At 40.9% G+C, this 19,215-nt stretch overlaps 1 protein-coding gene across 3 annotated transcripts in view; it reads left to right on the forward strand.

Annotated features, from left to right (window-relative positions):
• CLASRP (CLK4 associating serine/arginine rich protein) overlaps window positions 1–18,767 on the forward strand; it is a 47,175-nt gene extending 28,408 nt beyond the window's left edge. For 2 of the 3 annotated variants that reach the window (XM_089651970.1, XM_089651971.1), the window contains exons 13-21: window positions 622–876; window positions 1,462–1,620; window positions 1,732–1,771; window positions 2,539–2,599; window positions 3,187–3,245; window positions 9,304–9,350; window positions 12,025–12,104; window positions 14,230–14,254; window positions 14,844–18,767. In XM_089651970.1, coding sequence (XP_089508096.1) covers window positions 622–876; window positions 1,462–1,620; window positions 1,732–1,771; window positions 2,539–2,599; window positions 3,187–3,245; window positions 9,304–9,350; window positions 12,025–12,104; window positions 14,230–14,254; window positions 14,844–14,886 — 769 coding nt within the window. In that variant the 3' untranslated portion in view covers window positions 14,887–18,767. Of the gene's footprint in view, window positions 1–621; window positions 877–1,461; window positions 1,621–1,731; window positions 1,776–2,538; window positions 2,600–3,186; window positions 3,246–9,303; window positions 9,351–12,024; window positions 12,105–14,229; window positions 14,255–14,843 lie in introns of those variants that run through there. The other variant, XR_016305818.1, reaches the window with a different exon arrangement.
• The last annotated feature ends 448 nt before the right edge of the window (window positions 18,768–19,215 follow it).

The following is a 19,215-nucleotide window of genomic DNA, read 5'->3' on the forward strand; positions in this document are numbered from 1 at the left end:
GTGACATAGCATATATGTAATTTTATTTCCTAAAGTGAACATTTCTATTCTGTTATGTAATTATCATGGTAACCTCATAAACTGCTCTTTAAGCTGTTAAAAAAAAAACTTACTCTCCCTTACCTAAATTTGTGCAGTCTAATTAAACATCATTACTGATTTGTAAAGTTAGGCTCTTGCCTTTTCTCAGAAGTTTATCATTTTAGTCTCCTGTAAGCCAGGTTTTTGATATACATAAACAGTGAGTTTGACAGGGCAGCATAGTGCAGGCTGTGATTGACAGCCTGGATTTACCTTCTCTATTCTTTGAGAGGCTGGATGGTAGTGCCCAATGGAGGAATAACTGGGTCTCGGAGCACAAGCTGGAGCAGCATTTTGTTCATAGGTTATGCTGGTGAGTTGTGTAGAAGCTGAATAGTTCATATTTGGCAGTTCTTGCTATAATCGCTGGCAAAGAAAAGGGTTACTTTTTAAGTAATCATAATGTAATTATGTGTAGTCTCTGTGCCTGAGTCTGGAAGCTCTTGACCTAGACTGGTATTGCTTCTGTTCTGGGCTTTGTTTTGCTGTTCTGTGTTTTTAACACATTTTTGTTTTTTTCCCATTTTCTTCCATTTTCAGACGGAGGCCTTCTTCATCTTCATCATCTTCTTCTTCCTCCTCAAGATCCAGAACATCTTCCAGGTCTCGGTCCAGCTCTAAATCTAGAAGAGACAATCGGAGGCGTAGGTCAAATTCACGTTCCCGCTCAAGGCGGTATTCTCGCAGTCCTGTAAGACGATACTCCAGCGGAGGAGGGGCAAGAGACAGCAGAAGATATTCCAGATCAAGGTCACCTGACCGCGATAGACATTATGGAGGAAGGCGTCGCTCCCGGTGAATGGCAGATTAGTTATAATTATGCAGTTATTTTGTTTGTAGCCTTGTCCATTGTGTTTTATACATAAAACAGTTAAGTAAATGTAAGCCTATTCTTATTGGCTCCCTTTTTGGTCTGTTAAATATTTCTGTATATTTTGTATCGGTTAAATTAAGAAAAAACTATTTATCCTCCCAGACATCTGTTGAACTTATAAGTTTCCTTGCTTTCTGCCTGTGCTGTCTGTTAGTAATGAGCAGTGTTATCCATTCTCCCTATGAACTACAGAACCACCCCCAACGTAATGGGGAGGGGTAGGTGTTCTCTTTTGCTTATACACATCCTGGCCTAGAGTGACACCACTGCTCCTCCATAAAGTAAGTATTGTTACCCTAGAACAGTAAGTGTGTTCCTTGCTGCATCACCAAGTAAAAATAATGGGTGAGAGGGGGAGACCCAAAAAAGAAATGAATGCAGACACCACATCAAAAGACTGATACATTTAAAAAAAATGAAAATTTTGTTCTTTTGGATTAGATACACTGTTAATCTTTGGTTTGTGTGTACTGTAATGTCTGACTGGAACTCATATTGGGTTTTAGAAGTCGCTCTCGGTCAACTGACCGTCATGGGCGTGGTGGAAGGAGCAGTGGGCGCCAACATGGAAGTAACCAAAGTAGTATCTCTAGGAGTCCTTCTCCAAATCGAGAAAAAGTGTCTGGAAAGAAGGTATCCCCAGCTGTGGTGGAGCGCTTGAAAAGGTGAGTTTCCTTTTTTGAATCATAGCACGAAAAACACTTTATCTTGCAACTTGGATTGGAATGGTTTGTACTATGCAGTAAACTAAAATGTCATTGTCTCTGTTTTCCCAGACCTGAGCTTGCTGTTAGCAAAGAGAGCGGAACAGCCAAAGTCAGTAAGAATTTTACCACCTTGTTAATTGACGCAGGATGCAGTTTTGTGTATAGCACGCAGAGCATGTATTGCACAGGCTACGTTATGCTGCACCCCTTTGCAGAGTGGCTTGTTGAGATTTTTGAAGAATGTACTGAGAACTTAGAGCAATGCAGTCTATGCATACTTTGCATTATAACTCACAGCAGTGGTGTTTGGTGAAAATAATGTCTAGTTGAGGTGTTTATTGACATTGAAAATGGTAGACTGGAGCCTATTCACATGTGGGGCGTCTCAAGAGTGCCTTTTACCATTACCTTTATGGGTGTTTAACTTGCCATTCCCCCCCCCCCCCCCCTTTCTTTCTTTTTTTTTTTTTTTTTTTTTTTTTTTTAAAATATGTGTCTCTGTAAATCTAGTTTTGACAGATCCCTAGAAATTCATTTGACAGGCACGCATGCAAATGCAAAATGTACTGTCTAACTGTACCATTTAAATCTGTGGGATCTGAAAATTATTGTAATGTGAAACTTATTCGCATTATTTAATATGCACAATCATTATGTATTAAATTTGCTTTCTTAATAAAACAATACTATTCTAAGTTTTTTTTTTTTTTTTTTTTTTTTTTTTTTAAATATTAACTCCAATCCCTAGTTCCCCTATATATCTAACAAATGTTTTCTCTGCAGCCAATCTTCATTTCCTTGGACTAAATTTCCACAATACTCTCTGTTGTAAGAGTTGGTCTTTTTTTATTCATGCCTTTACTTTTTTATTAATAGGCCAAGTTAACACCACAGGAGAAGCTAAAACTCCGTATGCAGAAAGCACTTAATAAACAGTGTAAGTACTTGCATGTAAACAAAATATATGGTGAGGATGGTTTAAAGTAGGGTATATTGTGTGTGTGTGTGTGTTTTTGTTTTTGTTTTTGTTTTTTTTATTGGTGCGTACGACTACCGAAACGTGTGCTCAAGCAATTGCCGATATCGATACCTTTTTGTGGTGCAAAATGAATGGGTTCAAATCGCACTGCAAAGAATCACGTGATTTGAACAGGAAAGTGTTGCGATTCCTTTCTGAATGACATGGTTTCCTTTCAGGTTTGGTGCGATTTGAGCCATACAAAATGGCTCAAATCGCATTGCAAATTGCACCGCACCCACAGGGAAACCGCATGTGATTTGGACAGGAATCACACCGCATTTCAGCATCAGAAATATAGAAACCTTCCTCACTGCCCAAATTATTATAATATGACAGACCCTCTTCATGCGCCTCTTTTTCCATTTAGCCATACCATACATTTTAGATGTGACCTTACAAGGCTGCAGTGTGTCAGAAGTACCACTTTCAGTCCAACTCTGTGTTAGTAAAACTAAATAATTGTGTATAGTTAATAATTTTAGATTATATTTTTTTTTGATCAGACAAAGCGGATAAAAAGGCAGCTCAAGAGAAGATCATTCAACAGGAGCATGACCGCCAAGTATGTCGACACTACAACTTTTTTTTTTTTTTTTTTTTTTTATATAGCAGCCAACTTGATCTGCCAAATACTATATCTGCCCTTTTGAAGCACTACTTCAGTTATAACTTTATTATAATTGTTAAACTAGTGATAGATGATATTCCATTAGATTTCCTGGCTCTATTTTTGTTTCCCTTGGAGTATCATCCCTGCTAAGAATGGTGTTATTAGAGTTCCTTCTGTTGTATAACACAAAATAGAAAATCCAGCAGGGACAGTGGAACTCCTTTTTCCCCAAGTCGTCTTGCAGGACAGTCCATGAGATATAGGTACCTCCTTCAACAGGAACAGGAAACACATCGCCAAGTACACTTTACAAGGAAGTCCCTCTGCTGAGCTGGTCAGTTTTTGTGTTTCCTCCGGGTGGAGCAAATTTATCATCTGGAACCTGGATGAGAGAGAGAAGCCTATGTTTTTCTGGCTAAACTTTTCTTCCACCTGCAACTTTACCTACCTGGCAGCTGGTAGGGTTTTCTGCTAAATTGACCTTCAAAACCACTCTTCAGTATGAAAAGAGGTTCGCTTGGTTCCCTTTCACCTTCTGTGCCGAGCGAAGGCCATGTCTGGAAGTGTCATACCCCCTTGAGAGGGATCCGCACAGGCAGCGTGGGTTCCCTGTCTGGGTACATGCACTGTAGGGCACTTTTCAGCAGGGGCTCATGTGGTAGCTGCGTTTTTTGGTTTGTGGCCTGTCTGTGTTCCTGTTTGACCGGATGATGCAGGGGCATTGATTCTGGTAGGGATAGTTTTATTTCCAGACGCCGGAGGCTCTCTTTCCAAGACTCATTTTTGGCCTAGGGGAAGGGCTGACTGCCTTTTTAATAGCGTTTCCTTCAAGCATGGGCTGTCAGGATGTTATAGAGCTAGTGCTGCATGTTGGATCCTTGAATGCAGACTGCAGCTCAGGCACTCTTTGAACCAGCAGGACACAGGTATGCTGGAGGTTGCTGTACCTACTTGCTTTTACTTTTGTTTTTCCCTAGGTTTTAACCTAGCCTGTAATCTGTCACCTGGGGCCCCTTGAATTTGGGCTTATTGTAGCAGGGCACTGTTTGGGCTCTCCCTATCTAGGATTTCTTAGAGTGAGTTTGAGGGTGCTGACTGAATTCCTCTCTTGGTTGATTGACTGTAGGTAGTGGCTCCTGAGAGAGGAGGAATCTGCCAGTGCTTGTAGCAGTCTCCTTTATTATGAAAAGGGAGTTGTCCTCCACCTTCTTCAAGTGTTTTTTGGTAGATAGTCGTTCCCTGCCCAACCTGACCACTGCCAAGATCCCCCTACTTCAGCTGTAGGGGTTCTTCAGAAGGTGATTCTGGTTGGGGATTTATTGGCTCCACTTTTCCTTCCTAGCTGGATTCATCTATTATGTCCTGCAAAAATGAAAATTCCTCTACCTGAAAGGGAGAGGAATGTTATTTTGTGCGGTGAGTATCCTGACAATTCCCCAGTGGTAGGGGAACGCAGTACATATAATTTTCAGGGGTTAAATGTCCTTAGAGGATATGGTAGGCACTTGATATTAAAGGGAAAAGTGTTTTGTTTTTTCCATACAAGCATGTATTTTAGCTTAACCTCTTGGCGCCGGTCGACCGCAAATGTGCGGCCTCCTGGCGTCTGGGACTAGACGCCAAGCGGCCGCACATTTGCGTTCTATTAAAGAAAAAACCGTGCTGAGCGCGCACGCCCTGCACACTCCCAGCACACTTGTCCGGTACTCACAGAAAGGTCCCAATCTCCTCTTTCGATCGGGACCTTTCCCGATCATGTGACGACGTGTCACGGCGGTCACATGACCCAAAACCCTGCACCGCCTCCTGGCTTCTGAAACCATTAAAGGGCCGAGAGGCACCGGCGCCAAGGCGTTAAAGGATAAGTTCACCTTTTTGGCAAAAATAATAAATGCACATTTTTTTTTTTCTGCAGGAGCCTGGAAAGCATTGCACAGCAATCAGTAGATCACTAATGCCATGCAGGTCTCCTGCAGACCTGTCAGAATATCTGCTTGCTGTACAGGGATGTACGGCTAAGCAGATATTCTGACAGGAAGCTTCAATTAGCTACCACGGTGCTCCACAGCACCGTGGTAGTTCATTGAAAACTACATCCTGACAGCCGCTAAGGCTGCTGGGACTTGTAGGCACTCATTCCAAAACTTTGTGAATGAGTAATATGGCCTTGCGAGCGGAGCACTGGTGGTGCACTGTTTTCAAATCTGACAGTAAAGGGAAACCTCTCCCCGTATTATCTATCGGTCAGAGAGAGGGAGGGGGGGTGGGTGTGCGTGGCTGTGGCTATGGGAACATGTTACATATTCTACCCTAAAACCGGATGGAACATGTTCCCAAAGATGAACTTATCCTTTAAGAGTGGAGAAAGTATTTGCAGTCCTCTGCTTGTTCACAAATCATACTAATTAATCCTAATCGTTTCTATTAGTTGTTACCTGGGTGTTGCTGCCTCACGGGTGTTTTGGCTTGCCTTCCTACACACAGTAGGCTGTTAACTTAGCTGGCAGAAATTTCACATCCGCCTGTTTCACAGAGCCTTCTATTTCCACTACAGAGCTGGATGGGCTGAATTCTAAATCATCTTAGCCTTTCAGATTGCTCTTGTTTGCTGGTATACCATGGCCTTCATGACTTTCTTGTAGTGAATGTGTCATCTATTTACAACATAGAACAAATAGAAAATGTTTTTGGGCTTGCTCTACAGAACTGGGGTAATGCTGTAAAACTTTACATATGCTTTACTTCTGAGCACTGGTGGTATCTATCTTGCACCACAGTGGTTCCCTCCTTCATAGCTTCCCTTACACATGGGTAGAAATTCAGTTTCTCCAAAGTTTTAAAGCATTTTTTGGAATGTCTTGTCTTTTGCATTGCTTAACTTCGTGTGGAGTGTTGAAACAAATATCCATTTACAACCCTAAATCCATTTTGCATGCCATACAATGTACTTATGCATTTTGGGGGGGGGGGGGTGTCTATCCTGCACCCCAGTGTTATATCTCTTCATGTGTATATGGTGTGATAGTTGATATTGCTGCACTTCTGTAGTGTCTCCTTGTGCTACAACAGATGTTTGGTACAGGGATATAACATGTTGCAGGTTGTCCAGTTTTATATGGTAATCCTTGTGCATGCTTTGGATATGTTGCAATTCTGTACTTTGTGTCATTTCAGACTTCATTCTCAGTTTTTTACCTACGGTAACTGCTAGTTTAAATATTCTTCTACTATTAGTTTATGGTTGTCAGTTACTTTGATGACAACAGAGAGATGTTGCATTTGGAGGCTTTTTTCCAGTGGACGTTTGGTGTCAACCTTCCTGAATTACTGTAGTTATGTTGGCATTTTAGGCCAACGTCCTACTGCTTAGTCTTTTCAGGTGACAGGAGGTGCACAGCTTACTGTTCTTGGACAGGGGAGATTAACATGGATATCTGAATAATGTATATCTGAAGGCACTGGGCTTTCTCACATTCATATATAAGGAGGTAGGTGTTTGGAAAGTTGTTAACATTTGTTTTTGTAGCAGATCCTTATGTTCTATACAGGGTGGTGTTTCTATATGTCCACCGTAGTTCAGACCTAGTCATTCCATGTAGGGGTCTGTTGGGGCCAGTCCTTTTTTTTTTTTTTTTTTTTTTTTTTTTTTTTTTTTTTTTTTTCCACTTTACTGTCAAGTCTTTACCTACAGTGTTCCTCAGTTACCCTGTTTCTTTGACCACACCGACTTTGGGGCATTCATTAGTCCTTAGTTGACCAGGGCTTCACTAGAACTGGCTTTTTCCTTTTGGATATTGATTTTTTGGAATCCGTTCAGTGCAGGGATGTTGAATTTGTGACGCCCGAGACATGTTGTTCTGGGCGTCGGGCAGGTAGCTTTATTCAACTTTTAGCTCTGCTGTGGTGGAAGTGTGCCGTGTGAACCTCCCCCGTGCACTACATTCAGGGGAGCACAAGGGAGACATGCAGGGTCTTTTAGACCCTGAATGTCTCATTAAAGAGAACCTGTCACCAAAAAACATCCAAGTAGAACGTCTTTTTTTTTTTTTTAAGTAAAAAAAATCAAAGTTGCACCCAAGCACATAACATCCCCTCAAAAAAGAAAAAATGGGGGCCCCCCACATATACGCACGTGCAAAAGTAAAAGCACACGCTGGAGCGCCTACGCATGAAAACAACTATTGCGATACACGTTGCATATCGTTGCGCACGCCAGAATGAGAACAATAATTCTAGCACCAGACCTCCTCCGTAACGCTAAACTGATGACCTATAAGGGCCTTTTAAAAGGGTCGCTTATAAAAAAAAAAATCTTGGGTACTGAAGTTTGTCGCCATTTCGTGAGTGCATGCAAATTTTAAGGATTGACATGTTGGATATCTATTTGCTCTGTGGAACCTCATCTTTTCCATTTTACCAAAAAATATGGTCATTGATTGATTGCTTTTTTTTTTTTTTTCTTCTGTGCCCTACAATTGGTTTTGTATATTTTTTAACTGAAAACCTTTGCGCTAATATCATGCGACCGAAAAAATTGGAACTACTGCTATTTTATTCTCTAGGGTCTCTGATTTAAATATATAATATTTGGGGGTTTTGTGTAATCTTCAAACCTAAAATGATTTTTTTTAAACGTGGGCAAAAAAAATGCAAAAACTGCTCTGGAAGCAAAAGGGATAAAGGATAATCCAGACACTCCCCTTTCCTGACGAGCACCCAATCAATGCTAATTACACTGCAAGGTCTCTCCTCCCTACTAGTCCCTGGGTGCGGTGTTGCAGATAGGCAGGGAGGGGAGGAGGAGATAAACTGTGCAATGTTAAAAAAAAAAAAAAAAAAAAAAAGCCTTTTTAATCACCATAGAGCCCCTTTTTTGTTTTTAAAAGTCTCAGATATTCCTAACAGCACCTCATATTTAAAACTGTTTTGGTTAAAATTTGATTATTTTTTTTATCAGGACAAGTAGATTGTCATGAGGGACAAGTAGATTAGGACACTGATTTAGTCCCTGGACAAGTAGTTTTTTCAAAAATTTCCACACCCCTGCATAACTGAGCTTTCCTGATATGACTGTTTTCCCTGCAGCTACATCCCCTACCTTGGTTTTTCTCTTGCTCATCATCTCAGACTGTCCTGGAAGACGATTTGGGAAAACCCGAGTTAGACTTACCAGTAACTGTTTCCAGGAGTCTTCCAGGACAGCCGGATTCCAGCCCTTGTGGTGTTTTTGTTTAGGTTTTCGTCCTTTCGGTTTTTGATTAAAACTGACCAGTTCAGCAGAGGGACTTCCTTTTTAAAGTGCACCTGGTGGTTTCCTGTTCCTATTGGAGGTGCCTATATCTCATGGGCTACCATGGAAGATTCCTGGAAACCATTACCGGTAAGTCTCTAACTCCGGTTTTTGTTGCTATGGCAGGTTAACAGTTCAGGGAACTTTTGGTTTCAGAATTTTTAACTTCAATTGTTACAGAAAACAAAATGGGTAGTAAACAGGTATTATACAGTAACAATTTCTTACATCTGTGGATGGACTGACCTTTTACAGTATATGTGAACCCTTACCTTGTAAAACAACCCGTTTTTTAGTTTAAATCTTTTTTTTTTTTTTTTTTTTTGAGTTGCAAAAGGAACTCAATGAGGTGGGGGTGGAGAAACGGCAGCACACTGTTCTTTCCAGCAAATGGCTGTGCTGGGGGGGGACGGACGACATCAGCACAAGTTTTCCCACTGGAGGACAGGCAAGATGTTCTGCCATTTAAAACTGACCACACTAAAATTGATGTGCTCCTATGCCTTGTGTTGTCAATTTGAAATAGAAGAGCAGGGGTTTGGCAGGATCACCAGGTATTTCACACAAAGGAAGGAATACAAAAAAAACGGATATTTTTACCACAACTACATGATACAACAGATGCATATCAGGAAAATTAAATGTTGGGGTAACCTATTTTATGAGCTCAATACAGAATAAATTTAAGAGATTCCAGCAACATATATCCCTTTCTCACAGGAGCGGGAAGATGAGCTACGAGCCATGGCCCGCAAGATCCGCATGAAGTGAGTGAAGTGTGTTATATGCAAATGTGCGAACAGTAATAGGGGGGATATGCCAGTTCATTTCTCCCACCTGTAAATTGGAACGCCAGATGAAATTCTTTCTACAGAACAGCTAAACTTAAGCATGCCACATACAGATCCTTTATCCACCACTGTATCCTTACATTAATCGCATACTGTCCTAGGAACCACCTTAGCTTAGTACTACCATTTCACTCATTTCAGCTATTACTACTATATTCTGAGAATAACAGCCCTCTGTTTTCATCTCGTGTACAAACTAGTATCCAAATACCCATAATTCTTATTTTCATTGCAATGAAAAATAACCTGTTTTTATGTCCTTTTTTGTAGACCTACAGCCTTCCCCCATACAAACCAACTACAGACCTTTTAACATCTCATTCCTACAATTTACTACCTTGGTGTCCCATGCACTGAAAACACAACCTATGTGGTCTCTTTTACTGACCACTTAAATTTTTTCGGTATTCTTGTTCTCTGTACTTTTTGCGTCAGATGGTATGAGAGTGTTAGTCAATTCTCAAGATCACAAGGCTTTTATCCAATAATAATCACTGCTGTTTTTCAGTGTAGTTGTAGTCTCCACAATAAACCGTTATCCTCACTCATTTAGTGCCTCAGTAATTGCAGTGTGGGTTTTTATTTTTGTTTTTTTCCCCCATTTTTACATTGCTAAATATCTTTTTTTTTTTTTTTTTTTTTTATTATACAGTAGTGCTTGTGTGCAGTCATGTGGTTTTCTTTTCTTTCATTTCCGAGCACAGGGAGTCCTGGGTGGGGGTGGGGGGCTGTTATTCCTCTCCTGATGTATCTTGCATACCTCAGTGAAGACTTACCTCTGATCTTGATTGTCAATCATAGCAGGAGGGGGGGGGGGGGGGGAAATTAAGCGCACAGCTTTACTACAGAACTCAGAAAATGCACAGACCTGCTATATACAGAGCTAAATGTGGAAAGGCATAAACTGACCACGCTATCATGGATCAGCAGCCATGATTAGCATGATCAGGTTACACACAGGAACGGAAGCACTGGCAGGATCAACCAGGTATAGAGCTACCCAGAAACAAGAAATAACCTTGCAGCCTTACAAAGCACATTATGTTGCATTAAAGAGACCATAACAATTTTTTACAAAAACACTTTAACCTACAACTTCATTTTTACATAGTCTGGCGGAAAAAAGACAATTTTCCCTGGATCAACTTTACCTATAAATGTTAGTATCCAGTTATATTCTGTGTATCTAAGAAAGAATCCAGGCCTTTTTTAAAGCAATCCAGAGCTGGCCAGAACCAACTCTTGAGGGAGTCTACTCCACGTTTTTCACAGCTCTCACTGTGAAAAAGCCTTTTCCGTGTTTGGAGATTTACATTTCTTTTCCTCCAGAAGTAAAGGGTGCCCCCTTGTCCTCTGTGATGACCTCAGGGTGAATAACTCTACACAGAGTTCCCTGTATGAACCACTGATGTATTTATACATGTTTATCATATCCCCCCTTAATCTCCTCTTCTCAAAAGGGAATACATTCAATTCCTCGAATGTTTCCTCATAGCTGAGCTCCTCCATGCCTCTTATCAGTTTGGTTGCCCTTCTCTGTACTTTCTCCAGTTCCCAAATGTTCTTTTTGTGAATTGGTGCCCAAAAACTGAACTGCATATTCCAGATGAGATCTTACTAATGATTTGTAAGATAAAATGATATCTCTCTCTGGAGTCTATACCTCTTAATACAAGAGAGGACTTTGCGCGCTTTAGAAGCCGCAGCTTTGGCATTGCATGCCATTATTAAGCTTGTGATCTACCAGAACTCCCAGATCCTTCTCCAAAAGTAAGGGTCCAACACGGAACCTTGGGGTACACCACTAAGAACATTCAGAGTATGCATCATTAATCGCTACTCTTTAAATACATTCTTTTAGCCAGTTTTCTATCCATTTACATACAGATTTTTCCAAGCCCGTAGACTTTACCTTACACATTAGCCGTGTGTGGGAAACTGTGTCAAACGCTTTTGCAAAATCCAAGTATACCACGTCCACCGCCACCCCCTCTGTCTAAGGTTTTGCTCACCTCCTCATATAAAGAAATCATATTTGTTTGATCACTTATGTCTTTCATGAATCCATGCTGTCTGTTGCTTAAAATATTTTTTTGCATATTTTTGCTTTTGGATAAACTGTTTTGAACAATAAGAATACCCTTGTACAGTTGACAAAATGGCTGCTTGTTGAAGCCAAAGCGGCATTTAAAAAATTACTAGGGTTTTTTTTTACCAAGCATCTTTGTTGCCAAAATAAAAACTTCCCTGCAAAATACTCGCCCCTCCTCCTGCTGCACACACCCTAGTATTTTTTACATTGAAGAGATGCCGCCATTTAAAGACACTTTAGAATTCTATACTTCAGGTAGTGTCAATTATTCATGTGTCAACCTCGCCGGCCCCTATTTTCCAACAGGGCATAGGGAGGATCAGGAAATGGATACTCTTGTAAGAGCCTGATTCTGTATTTCCCTTCATCACTTCATCACTCCCTGCATATTGAATATAGATTCAGGATCTCTTCTTTTTCTTTTTTTTTTTTTTAATTAAATGTATGTTGCAACTTTAGAAACATAGTAAGTGGTCTGCATTCATTGCGTCTCTACAGAGAGCGCGAGCGCCGCGAGAGGGAGCGTGACGAGTGGGAGAGACACTATACCAGAAGCAGATCGCCTTCACCAAGACACAGTAAGTGTACTGTGGGAATAGCTATTGAAAGCAGTAGTTTTCCAGTGGAATGTATTTATAGAATAAAAATCACGACACTTCTTCCTTCTCAACCTTCACCTCAAACGGGCAAACCTTGGCAAGATACTAAGCAACTATTGCATGTGTTTCCAAGTGCATAAGAGAGGCATACCAATCCTTAGACTTTGCTATGAAGTGGAGTGAGATCTGAATTATATCTGTGTTTGATTTAGCTCCTTTTAAGTATCTTAGAGCTGATTGGAAGTGAAAGGAGGGGAAAAAAAGTTTTAGGCCCCATACTGGAAAAAAAACTTTCAGTGCGCTAAAGCCATTAGTATTACTCAAGGAGAAGATGGTCATAGAGGGACCTTAGGTTTCATTTATGAATGGAGTAGATGATTTTAATGAATAAGGTAAGCCTTTGTTCACATTAAATACTCTGTTAAGTACAAAGAAAATAAAAAAATGGATTCTAAAGGCCTTGTTAATTTTTCTAAAAAAAAATAAAAAAACACATTTCTATACTTGCCTGCTCTGTGCAGTGGTTTTGCACAGAGCAGCCCCGATTTTCTTCTCGTGTCCCCCGCAGGCTCTCCCAGCCTCTCCTTCCTGTTTGGAGCCCCCAGAGCAAGAAACTTTTTATGGGGGCACCCTCTGCTCCATGTGTCCATTCACACATGGAGCCTTGGCTCAGCCCCGCCCCTCTTATTGGTTCCCAGGCTGTGATTGATAGCAGTGGGAGCCAATGGCTCCCGCTTCTGTCTCAGCCAATGAGGAGAGGGAGTCCCAGGCTAGCTGAGACTCCAGTGCATGTCGCTAGATCGAGAGGGGGCTTAGGTAACTATTAGGGAGGGCTGAGGGGGATTGCTGCACACAAGGTGTGTGTGTGTGTGTGTGTGTGTGTGTGTGTGTGTGTGTGTGTGTGTGTGTGTGTGTGTGTGTGTGTGTGTGTGTGTGTGTGTGTGTGTGTGTGTGTGTGTGTGTGTGTTTTGTGTTTTTTTTAACCTTCATGCAAAGAATTCATGAAGGTAAAAAAAATAACCTTGAGCTTTTACAACCACTCTAATCGTACTGTACAGGAAACAGGGCTGTGGTCCTAGGCCATAGATTATATGCAGGCTATGCTCATTGGAAACTGGCAAAGCATTTGATAGGGCTGCCCTTTTGCGTGCTTGTATAACTCCACCCACTCCGTGAGACCGCATTCTTAAAAAATTCCTAGTCTCCGTAAATGATAGACCTCTTCTTTTTTGGAGAAGGGTTTTTTTTTTTTTTTTTTTTTCTATTATAAACAATTCCTTTTGTTATTTTACTGCTTATTGCTCTGGGCTGTCTAGCAGTTTCTGGAATGGTAACCTTTGGTGATTTCATTGTAGTTGGGCTGGCCTGTAATTTTTGCTTTGGACACTGGAATCTACCTTTCGTGCTATAAGTATTTACACATGCTGCACTTCCTTCCGCTACAAAGACACAGCCAAGGAGCTAGGTCTGTGCCTGGGTTTATAGAGGCTCTTGTATTCCGAACACACAAAACCCGTTCCTCCACATCCATTCTGTGAGTACCCCACTGGCAAGCCCCTCACTGATCAATGCCAGATCACAGAGGAAATGGAGCTGGAATGAAATGACTGTATAACACACGTTCTGCTGACGGCCTACACGAAACGCAAAACACCGCTCAGGGTGATGGCTTTTTCCTTGTCTAAGAGCGATGTCTTATCACATCATTCCCTGCATTGATGACTTATCCCTCTCAGGCACACATAATGACGCATATCTGTCTAAAGCAGATTTCTATGCTACTGTATCTGAATTATATGGTCAAAGATTCCAAATGTTGAAGAGGCTATCGAGAACATGCCAGCCAAGCAAGGTCACAGTCAGATGCCACATTACTTAAGTTGAGATGAGGCAATGGTGGAGTGGAGTGGAGCTTCCACTTCAAAGGTGTCAGTTTCTAGGTTTGTATGCCAGTTAGTTCCCATCTACAAGAAAATGAATTATGTTTGTTATTTTTAGGGCCTTTTCTTTTAAACAATATCCTACTCTTATGGTGTGTTTTTTGATAAATTTTGTCCTACATTGTTTAGTTACCATGTCACAGTTGTCCTCTTTCTTTTTGTAGGTCGGGAGCACAGCTCTTCAAAAAGGTGAGAGAAAGTGCTTGGCAGTCTTGAGATTTAAAAACTTTTATTAGGTTGTGATTATTTTTCTTTTTTTAATGTAATACCTGCAGAGAACCCTTGCCCATTAGGGAAAATGACAGGCTCTCCTTACATCCAATTTTATAACCTAGTAAATTATCCTTCACATCAGCCCCTTGCCACTCCTTTCTTCACAGCTAGGGGCCATACTGTAAATATGTTAACTTAATGGATCTGCAGGTAATCAACTGTACCCTTTTTATAACAGGAGTCTTTCATATAATGCAAACTCTTTAGAATGTGTATGCAATAAGTAGCCATTTCTTGAAAGTAAAGAATAAAGGTTTACAGATCTTTAAAACAAAACTAATGGGATGGAAATTGCCAACAGGGAGCAGATCTATTTGGCACCCAACAGCCTGTGACCAAGGCTTTTAGAAACAGCCCAGTTAGGGCAAGGATGCAGTGATTGTGTACAGGCTCTTAAGGAGCAAGTTACTTTAGTATTGTTCCTTGCTGAAAAAGTGTATGTATGTTAAATGCGTAGATTTTTTTTTTTTTTCCCCTAAAAATGAAAAACTGTTTTCTATAACAGGAGGTCCCGTTCGAGATCCAGGAGCCCTCATCATCGTCATTGAGCCTCTGTTTTGGTGACTTTTTTTTTTGTACTATATTGTCACATACGGTAAATGTGACCTGTTGATCATGTTGGTACATTCCATTGGGGCAGAAGGTATGGAAGCCACCATAATTTGCCCACACAAGGTGGAAGCCTTTTAGTTTGGGGAAATGAACCATTGATGTTGATCAGAAACACTTCACCAATACTGCTTGCATCAATAAGGCCAATAAAATTGCTGCTTCCTTTTTTGGAGGCTTAATGGCTGGAGAAATGTTATAGCAAGGTTAATCCAACTTGGTGAATCTATGTTGAAATTACAATTGTTGGAATAAATTGTCTTCCTTTTTGAAGTTCCAGTGGGTATTCTTATAAAATAACTGACTGTGTTCATAGCAACCACCCTCCTTCTTTCTATGTTTTTGAAGCATAAATGAAATGACAGAGGAAGTTATTAGTTACTAATAACTGCACAGATCACTTTTCCTTTTAACTCTTTCAGTGATGTTGTTCAGGTATGATCCAGCAGCGTACAAAATGGGTGCAATCTAAGATGTTCATCTGCCTGTAGACCTGATCACGAAGTCAAAAGTTGGGCAAGTGAATTTTTGCCTTTGCTTGTGGCCCAATCTTAAAGATTGGCTGTTTTGGTGCTCAAGCCCATCATCAGCATTGTACAGTGTATACATACAAACACATTTAATCTTCATACAGTCTCTTGTTTTTGTCAGTTGGTAGTATTTCATTGCCAGATAAAGTCAGTTGCAAAATATCCTGCTGTTATAATCACCCGAAGTGTAGGTAAATAGTCACTATTTGACATTTTTGAAAATCTTGAAAGATTTCAAGAAAAAGCATAAGGGGCCTAATTTAATATGCTTTCAAGACAGTGTTTTTTTTTTTTTATTATGTTATGCACAGTTGCAATGCGACTCTCTTGCCAGGTCTTTTTGTTTTTTGGGATAAGGTCACCCCTGCCACAAAGCTTAGCTAGATGGTTGACATCCATTGCAACAGCAAAACTTAATCAAGAATACACCCCCCCCCCCCCCAGTCTGCTGATTGAACGGTGAAGTAGCGGCAGTACAGTGATAAGTCCTCACCTTGTTTGTTCTGGTCACTATTCAACAAGTTCCTGGTCAACACATACGCCTTTATTATATTGGCCTGAAGTTCAGCATTAAGGCCCAATTGTAGCTTAATATTCATGAAATTAGTCAAGCTGATGATGCAAAAAAACCATACATTTGAAATGTCTTAATTCTGCTTGGTTTTTTTGTTACACACCAGTCTAAAATTTAGGATTTCTGCAAGGGGCATGTTGGACTGCTATAGACAGACTGCTGTACTTAAATAGCAAACTGTGGTCTATACTGCCAGCCTTCTGATTGAGCTTGAATTTTGAGCTAGCTCTGGAGCTAAATAACTAAACCATTGTAAGACCTTTTTAGGACATATCCTTTTGCCTTTGAAAATCAGGCTAGTTGTCAAGCAATCCATTGCCGATGTCTACACAGAAAAGCCTTCACAGTGGTTAGTTTCATTGGTTTGTAACAAACAATGACTACCACAAGGCCCATGTGGGTTTGCCACAGGTGAACCAAATAAACTACACGTGTGTAGTTGTTAGCTTCTTCAAGGGCGCAGGTCTTCTAGGCTGGCCATGAAGCAAAGGGGCATTTGAAGGCAAACCAGATTTTGTAGGTAGCATGATGTTGAACAATTAGAGCTGCCCTTAACACAGGTAAGGGACCTGCTTGTGTTGTGCTGGTAAGGAAATACTGATTATGCACATGCTCTCTATGTATAAAGGCAGCTAATTTACCAGAAGCATGAGAGAGAGAAAGTTGGTGCTGTAGACCTCAGGAACAACTGCCTAGAGGGAGTGTAAGCCACTCATCACAACAGTAGGCAGCCAGCATACAACCTGCAAAGGTGTATCTGGTAACGGGGAATCTTTCAATCTGGAGGTCCATTGTGACACTTCCAAGGAACCATAGAAGAAAGACACTATGGGTAGCCGGTCCAGAAGGAGCCATTGTTAGATGCTCATTAATCTTCTGGCAGAGACTGTGACCCGTCTGGGCGTTTTTGTTTTCATAATCTCTAGGGCGGCTACACAGCTTTGTGTACACGTTCATCTGCTAATGCTCACTGACGTGTTGAACCATTGCACTGTTTGGGAGCACATTCATTAGTAAAGGGTCTTCCTCACACAGCTACTCAGTACGTGAAACACCTTTTAATGCAGTGGTTTCACCTTGTTTCTAAAATACCCCCAACAGGCCATATCTTTTGCATTTTCCTTAAATAAATTAACTGTCACGTCATGCCATTAACCTTATTTTAAAGGACCTCTGCAAGGTGAAGGAGTCCTGAAAATATAACCTGTTTGAGAGTACTTGAAGACATTTGAGAACCACTGCTTAAAGGATAAGTTTACCTTTTGGACAAAAATAAAAAAATGCACCTTTTTTTTGCCGGTAAAAAAATGTGCATTTATTATATTTGTCTAAAGGAGCCTGGAAAGCATTGCACCAGCGATCAGTAGTTCGTTGATGCCATGCAGGTCTCCTGCAGACCTGTCAAAAGATCTGCTTGCCGTATGGGATGTATGGTCGAGCAGATATTCTGACAGGTCTTCTGCAACCTGTCAGAATATCTGTTTGCCTTATGGGATATACAATCAAGCAGATATTCTGACAGGAAGCTTCAATGAGCTACAACGGTGCTCCACAGTGCCATGGTAGTTCATTGAAAACTACAAGCCAACAGCTGCTAAGGCTGTCAGGACTTGCAGTTCATTCAGTCCCGCAGGCTGCACTGTTTTCAAATCTGAAGATCGTACAGGGAAACGTCTCCCCGTACTATCTGTCAGAGGAAGGGGGGTGGCGGGCACCGCTGCAGCTATGGAAACATGTTACATGTTCCCAGAGGTGAACTTATCCTTTAAATGCATCCCACCGCACAAACATTAAAACACATGTGCTGTGTTGCAAATAATGGGAAGGACCCACAAGAAGCTATAGGCCGATGCAACTTCAACAAACACACAACTGATCCCACTCAGGTGGAAATTGTGAATGGGCCCTTAGTGCATATTCTCCTATGAGCATGGTTGATACTCCAGATGTCTGCTGTGTGCTCCAATAAACTTTGTCCTCAAAGTTTGTGTTTACTAAACTTTTTAGGTTCTCTTGCTTTTCTAATGTGCTATAAACTGACGAATGTGGTTGTAGTGGGTTTTTAATTAAGGAGGCCACCTATGTAATGTAGTGGCCAGTGTAAAATAAACATAATACAATTTAAGATCTTTTTGTTGTATGAATGTGGACTTTTTTTTTTTTTTTTTTTTACTGAGCTCAGTGACTAGATTGCTGTGATTTCATCATCTGTTTTCCAACTGTAAAGGGCTTAGTCCACATTTTAGACTGTTAATGTTGTTCCCATATTTGGGGTGTAACATGAACCCTGGCCACATACCACCCTGACCCCCGCCCCACAACTTTTTCTGAATAGTGGACTGTTTCTCCCTGCAGAAGCACACTGTAATCCAAAGTTTGTAAACCATACTAAATCTCATCAAAACTAACATGCTGGTGATCACCCCCCCCCCCCAACGCTGTAATTGCCTGGCTTTTCCACCAGCCAGTTCTGTACGTATGTATGGGCCTAATCCTGATGAGATCTCTTGCAGGAGCCTGAGCATTGCATTTGATACACTGATCAGTTGCAAGGCTATAGAGGCTTGAATGCAATTGCAAAATCTAAAAGCTGATGGTCCATGTATTGCTCAAATGTGTCTGTGACTGGCCAGAGAGTGAACTGTATATTGTACAATAGTGGCACTGTTACTCATATTTTACTGTTCATGTAAATAAAATTGTTTTCTAATGTAAAGATTTCTGGCTTTTTTTATTTTTTTATCTCACATGCTTCTAATTGAAAGTTAAAATGTCTTATGTAAGAAAACATGTACTGAGAAAATATTTAAGACTGCCTTTTGCTATTGTGGTTTAACAGTTTCCTAAAATTGTTACTTTCAAGGCATGTCTTGAATGAGAACTGTTACTAGTATGGTTATGGTCTCTATGGAACTGTCAAGCCTTCAAATTGCTGATTTCATAGCTGATCACATTCAGAGCACCATGGCAACTGAAGATCAAACCGTATTTTACCTGTCAAATCTGGGTAAGAATGCCCCACAGCCACTAATTCAATCTGTCTCCCCCACCTCTATCCTGAAGCTAAGGACTGCTGAGTGTTGCTTCAGTGGCCTTACACACTGGGAACAATAGTTCTGCAATCGGCAGGGAGGCTAAGCCGTACTGTTCCAAAAGAGTGTAGC

Source organism: Staurois parvus, unplaced genomic scaffold (assembly GCF_062004578.1).
Source record: "Staurois parvus isolate SC_StPar_1 unplaced genomic scaffold, SC_StPar_1.0 ptg000668l, whole genome shotgun sequence".
In the NCBI taxonomy this organism is placed as follows: domain Eukaryota; kingdom Metazoa; phylum Chordata; class Amphibia; order Anura; family Ranidae; genus Staurois; species Staurois parvus.